General features: G+C 42.2%; 1 protein-coding gene across 4 annotated transcripts in view; it reads left to right on the forward strand.

Moving 5' to 3' along the window:
* diaph1 (diaphanous related formin 1) overlaps nucleotides 1-6,872 on the forward strand; it is a 114,149-nt gene extending 107,277 nt beyond the window's left edge. For all 4 annotated transcript variants that reach the window (XR_012595608.1, XR_012595609.1, XR_012595610.1 and 1 more), the window contains one exon: nucleotides 4,430-6,872. Coding sequence is in view for 1 of the 4 variants with exons in the window: in XM_074648843.1 (XP_074504944.1) it covers nucleotides 4,430-4,617 (188 nt within the window). In the remaining 3 variants the exon portion in view is untranslated. The remainder of the gene's footprint in view (nucleotides 1-4,429) is intronic.
* The last annotated feature ends 322 nt before the right edge of the window (nucleotides 6,873-7,194 follow it).

Genomic DNA, 7,194 nt, shown 5'->3' on the forward strand with positions numbered 1-7,194 from the left:
CTGCATGGGGTATCCTCAGCTGTCTACCCTGCGTCTGTCTACCCCCCCCGCCCCCTTTAAACACATGCAGACAAAACGCACACACACGCACACACCAGATGCTTGCATACCAATACAAAGACACACGGATGTTTGCATACCAATACATGCATCCAAACAGACACGTTGCGTTCCAGAGGACAGACAGCCTTGCATAGTTTTTCAAACACTATCACACTGTGCTCTAGATAGAAAGATAGGGTCTGTCCTGTCCTGTACAGACTTGTAAGCGTGGCTACATTAGGCTAATTTGTGTGTCTTTAAAGCAATTTAAGGGCACTCGTGTGTAGAGGAATGACGTGTCTAAACACTCACTATAGACCCATCTGCTGGGTCACGACCCCTGCCAGAACAACCAATCGCAGTAGCAACTACTTGACAAAGAACCAATCACAACAGAGAGACGGAGATAAAGGGGATAGCAACAATAGAGGCACACGCTGCCTAAGACCCCTATAGAGATCTGTGCTGTCACAGATGTGCACACAAACACACACACACAGGAGGAGATAATTCAGACCAATAGGAGTGCACTCATCAATCAAGTCATTACTGAAGCAGCAGTGATGTCACATGCATACTAAACACCCATGGGGACAATACATGCCAGCGAGCCACACACATATGCACCAGTTGAGCCCTTTCGGTGACATGAAAGGCATGCTTGCACATCAAAACCAAGCCACAGACACAAGCCAATAGTGGTGCTAGATGACGTCACTGTTTCCCACAGTCCTCTAGTGCAGAGCAGCATGTGTGTTGTGTTGCGCAACGTGGCCTGAAGAGGGCGATACAAGTCCCTGCTAAGCTGGAGACACTGATGGAGGTGCAGCCTATATCTGCAAATACACCATCATGCTAGTCGTGGCACTGTTACCGTGCTGTCATGTGACCGGGACTTTGCTGCAGCTGCTGTACTGGAAATAAGCTAAGAGAATAAAGATGGCTGCTTCCTTGTCAACCGTTGGCATCACACCGTGCAGAATTTATGTTCATTCAGTTGCATCGTAGGCATTATCTGTGTACGCTCTAACAAAGCCACTGAGCTAGTTCTTATTAGCTTCTCATCTCAAGCTGCCCTACATCTTCCATGACTTCTCCCTGTTTCTGTATGTTCCCCTCATAAGGTCAGCACACACACATACTGTACAACAAAGCGTTCTTTCCCTCATCAGGCAGCCATTATTTAGCCTCCTGGAGTGTAATGTGTTACAGATGATCTTTTCACTTCACTCTTTATGCCACTGATTGCCCCTCAATGTGCAAACACACTCATTCAACCTCGCGCCCACCAGTAAACAGACCCCAAAACAGTCTTTGTTGTGAGTCCCGGCGTCTCATTTCCTACTGCTGCACACACCAGGCTTCATGCCAAGTGCATGGATAGTTTAGTCAACATCACAGCTAGTTTCGGGACACACATGCTGAGCGTTTCCTATGTTTATAGTGCCACGTGTTAAAGGGGTACTACAGCGATTTTAGTGCTGCATTTCCACAAGGTTGAGAGGCTTGCAAGCAACAATCGAAGCAGCAGAGATATCCTGACTTTTAGTCCCTAGTGTGGGTCAAGTTCCAAAAAACGCTGGATCCTACGTGTCATGATCAGGGTTGTTTTCTCAAGCTTTAGACAGCTCCTTCCAGAGCCACACAAGTCATTTAACAACTGTTTTCAATCCGACTGGTCAGGACACAAGGTTATTTCTTTGTTGTGTTAGTTTCATCTGAAAGCTACGAGCTACAAGATCATTTAATTTCAAGTGGAAGGTAACTTGGCAACTTACAAGCGCTGATCTACCCTGACGTAATCCCTTAAAGCACAAGTCTGGTGATAGTCTATATTTGTTATTATTTGTCCCCAATAAATGCACTATTAACACCTGTTTGAGTAACATTAACTGAAGAGATGAGAGAAACTCCAGCAACACTTGTAGTAACTTTATTGTAAGACCGATGCGTTTCGGCTTGTGGCCTTCATCAGGCTCTTCCTGAAACACATTATAAACAACATATAGATAGGATAGACCTTATTGACCTCTTCAGACTTTTTCCCTTCTCCATGCACCTAGGAAGTAGATGGAAGTTCTGCCAGAAACCCCCACTCTGAGTGACATTAACTCAAATCTAAAGTGCCCTGTTTGAGAAAACAGTTTTGCCTTTTTCAAAAATGAAAGAATGAAATGAAAAATGTAAAGTATATATTTCTGTAGACCTAAAGATTTACGTAGGTAGTAGACCTGGATAGGATTAGAACTGAGGGACACAGGGAACTGAGAGAGGTGGACTCACACAGTGTTGGTTTTGGTATTTTGATTTGATTCGTTGACAATTACAAAAATATAGAATGTTTCCATCCTTATCCTTTAGTTTCTGATGTTATCTATGTAATGTGAATATTAATTAATTAATTAATATGCTCAGTGAAACCGGTCGGGTGACGTATTTGCTTCTGACACTGTTTGAGTTCCTGTATTTAAACTATATCTAAATACAGAGAACATTTGCACATCCTCTCTGAGAATCTTCCTCTCATTACTTTAACCTGCAGGTTTCTTTCTAAATTCATCTTTTTCCCATGCTGCCTCCGATGCAACAACCCTCTGTTCCCGACTCGTATCCCCCTCTCTCTTCTCTCTCAAGAGGGAGAGGAGGAGGAGGATGAGAGAGGAGAGGAGCTGGGTTGACGGCCTTTGAAGAGCTTTTCTCTGCGGGTTGGATTTTTCTTTTTTAGGACAAGCTCGGCACAGTACACATAGAATAACACCCACGGTCCCGCACACTCTTTCTCTCGGTTTCTGGGTCATTTGCATAATTTCTAATTAGTAAGTTTATGAGTAAGGGAGAAGAGGGCTGGGAAGGGACGGAAATAGATACGGAGGACATGTTTAAAAGTTGACTGAGAGAGAGAGAGAGAAAGTGGCATGTTTTGGTGTTAAGAAGAGATGAAGAGTGATGTGTGTGTGTGTGTGTGCCTCTCCAAGGAAAATGTGTGTGAAATGATAATTTGACACCCCAGCTGTCTGTGCTGATCAGTCCAGCTGAGGCTCACATACAAAGAAGACAAGTCAACTGTGAACATGACTCTAAATCTCCAAAACCTCCTTCTCCTCTTTCTCCCCAGACTCAATTGTGTCTTTGTCACAGCTAGTTCTGGAGACCTGTTCGGTAAATCATGCCTTTGTGTGTGTGTGTGTTTTGTTTTGTTTTGCTCCATCATAACCATGTGTCAAATATGAGTTTGTTGTTTGTGTGTCCATGGTTCATTTGCATGTGTATTGCTGTTGGTTTGCATCATGACATTGTTGGATTGATTTGTTTTTTTTGTCATCAGTAGGAGCAGGAACACATTACATTATTAACTGTGTCCTGTACTGATGTTAACCTTTTTTATTAATAACCTCTGAGTTGTGAACATACACTATGCATAACATAGCAGCAAACACACACAATCTCCCACTGACCTATATAATTCAAAATGTCCGCTGCTGCACAGCTGTCCTCCCACGCAGGAGAATGGTAAAGGATAGAGGAAGGGGATGAGAGATAAAGACAAGGCTGCTGCTGGTGTGTGTGTGTAGGAGGAGGAGGAGGAAATAACAGGTAGAAGAATAAAAAGGACAGCATCCTCGGGCTACAATCTGTCACACTCACTCTGTTTCTCTGCATCCCTGTGCATCTCTCGTCTCTCCTCACTGCATCCTCTATTTGTCTGATCTATTTTACTACTTCCTCCCGTCATGCCTTACAGCTCATCCCTCCTCTCCATCCATGTTCGTCTCATTTCCATTCATCCCTGCCTCTGTAATGTTCCCACAGCATCATGAATCATCCGGCTCTTCATGGTGGCTCATCCTTCGTCTTGTTTGCGTTCACACACTCACCATTCCTCCATCCCACCAGTCCCACTTCCTCTTCCTCCAAATGTCTCTTAGGCCTCGGTTTTTTCTTTCCTCTTTCCCTCACTTTGTCAAGATCAATTTGAGTCTAATCTGACATTAGCAGTGAGTTGCTCCAGATGTCGCAGTAATCCACACACATACGCAGCCACACCATTAAGCCATTATCGTGTTTGTGTGTCATGGTAATGCATGTATGTGTGTATGTATGTTGGAAAGAAAGGGAGCATCCGTTTTGTGTTTTATCATTCACAACAAGTCTATGATGTTCTTGGAGGCACATACTTGTGACTGTGTGTTCAGTCAGTGAAAAGGTTCAGTATCTGTGTTGTTGTTGTTGTTTGGCTAACTGACATATTTTTCTTTTTTGCATCAGATATGTCGCTTCATGGCATGCACTGACATATCTGTATGGACTTGCTGTAATATAAGCATCTAATTCATTATGGCCTCTTTATTTGTTTATCTCACTCACTCTGTCTTTTTCTCTTTTTAAGCCAACCACCGACGAGCTGGTCATGCAGTGACCAACATCCTGGCCAAAGAGCTGATGCAGGAAGACAAGCCTTCAGTCAGCAAAACGCCCGCAAAGAAGAAAAAGACAGAGGAGAAGGAAGAGCCTAAACAAGAAGGCGCGGAGTCATTAGAGGAGTTACTGGACGCTACTCTCTCTCGGTCCAATTAGGCAAGCCAGGGCAGAAAGTTTTTTTTACTCACAGAGTCAGTGATATCCAAACACAGATGTATTTCATAGCCATTCCAGGGGCCAATATCAATCTGAGATTAGCTCACAGACAACAACAGCCCTGTGTTTCTCCGACCCTCGTCTTAACTGGAACATCTTTTAGGGTAGCATTGACTGCGTCTTCTGGGAGCGGCAGAGGATGAGGGCGGGGCTCTCACCTCAGCCACAACTCCTGGATGTCCCTCATCAACCTTTGGATCTTTGCCATTGTCATAAAAATGTATAATTGCTTTCTTCGGCATGTGCACATATCTGTTCATGTATTTTTTGTCTGTTTCACTTTATTCACTTATCATTTATCAAAGGGCATCTTGAGCGATTCCAAAGACTTACTCAGGAGGGATCCACTCTTTTTTTTTTTTGCGGTTATTTCCAAATTTAGATTGGAAATGTCTGGAATTTGTCACATCCTGCAGGTGATTCATAAAGTTTTCTCTGGATGTTCCAGGCCAAGACCGCTTTGCGCTTTTTCACTTTTTTTTTTTTTTTTTTTTTTTCACCTATGAAACATATTGCTTTGTATTTGCCTGATATATGTTACTGTTTGTAAATGTTAATCAATTATTGAAAGAAGTGCCAACCAATAGAAATCCAGTCTTGTCATTTCACTCCCAGGTTTTGTCCAGTCACGGTTCGCACTGGGGACTGCTGTTTGGACCAGTCCAACGCCTGTCATCACCCGGGTGTGTCAGTGTGTTTTGTTTTTTTTACAATGAGAAGGGACATAGTTCACTGGTGTGCATGCATAAGTTAGATTTCACATAAAAATGGAGATAATTTACACAAACTTGTCTGAAATACCACACGTGCCCACAACAGCTATATGAAGAAAACCTGCTTACATGAACATGAACATTCCTTCGAACCCCAGACGGAAAATGGAGTTGGATTTGAGGAGAAAGTTCTTCCGCAGTCGGTTAAACCAAAAAATACATTGCTTTTTAAAAGGGTGTTTCCACACAAAAGCTAGCCTGAGTAGTTTACATGCCTGTGTGTTTATATGTATGAGAATGAGTGTGTGAAGTAAGCCGCCTATATTTAGTTTTATGTGCACACTCGACTTGTGTTTGTGCTTTTAGGTTTGAGTGCATGCGTGCGTGTTGCCATCTGTAATTACTGTACGGTACTGACCATGCTGTCATAAATCCTAGGTTTCATAAACAGCTTTGTGGTCTTTCTGCTGAGGATACAGCACACTGGAAAACTGCCCAAAAACTGCTGAGACAAGTTGTTCACGTGTGTGTTTGTGTTGTTCACCCACTTCCCCTCCCTCCCACTGAACTGCAACAGTAGTTGCTGAATGTCTGGCCATGCTCTTATTTGTATTCAGTAGCCATCAGCATACATGTTGCCATGATGTTGTGGTGTAATATCTGACAGGAATCCTGAGAGGTGATGTCAGCTGCTCCATGCAATATTTATAACTATGCAAACACAATACTGTAGTGTGTACTCCCGCCCTGATACCCAGCCAGCCTCAGGATGTAAAAAACTACTGGGTGGACTCCAGCGGTCTTTATCAACCCACTGATTCAAGATCAGTGCTTCATTTTGCCTGATTGAGGAAAATCTTTCTATCTCCAAAGGTTCAGCATGTCAGGAATAAAAACAACAGATTTTTTTCTCAACAACACCAGTGTTTATATGACATCTTCCATACAAATTTGTTTTTGGACTTGGAGGAACTGGCACTTAAACAACATTAGAAAAGAGGTTCTTCAAGTACAGTAGGTGTAGAGATCCTTGACGCAATCAAGTGCTGGTGCTGCATTATAATCCAATTAACACTGAGCATAATTAGCTCTCAAGTACAAAAGTCGTAGCTGTAGTTAAACCAGACACACGACAAGCTGTTTTATTATTCTGCCCGTCTCTCCAGGTGGACAGTGCCAGGTGATAGTGTGTACCAGATACTGAACGTTTTGCTGATTTCAACATTACGGAGAGAACGATTTTAAGAAATGAAAAGAATATCAGAACAACACTGGAATATTTGTTGTTTTCTAATTCGAGTCATTCCTTTTTGCTCATTAATTTTTTTTTAAAAAGATTGTTTTCTAAGTGAATTTTTACAGTTGATTATTTTAATGTATTTGAATGGCGACAAGATTTTTTCTTTTTTGCTCTATGTATACAGAATAATGCACATAGTCATTCTGTTTGCTACACAGAACTATTAAAAATGTCTTAAGTAATTTAATGATGTGACTGGCTCATTCTTTGGTCATGATAGCTGAAAGTGTGCACGTCATCTGTTGATGTGTTAATGGGATCAAATGTGTGAAATATCTAGCTCAGTTGTATTCCTGTATTTTTGCCAAAGTGAATTCCTTTTAAAGCACATTTCTCCATACCTCTCCCCCTCCTATCTCTCTCTCTCTCTCTCATGTAAACACATTTGCAGTAAAATACCAGATAGTTTATGCACTCTGCAGTGAAAGCTTCATTTTATTGCCAAAAGACAGCAGAAGAATGAATAAACAGTTTAATTAGTTATTTTTACAGATACATTCCAGG

Source organism: Sebastes fasciatus, chromosome 10 (assembly GCF_043250625.1).
Source record: "Sebastes fasciatus isolate fSebFas1 chromosome 10, fSebFas1.pri, whole genome shotgun sequence".
NCBI lineage: Eukaryota > Metazoa > Chordata > Actinopteri > Perciformes > Sebastidae > Sebastes > Sebastes fasciatus.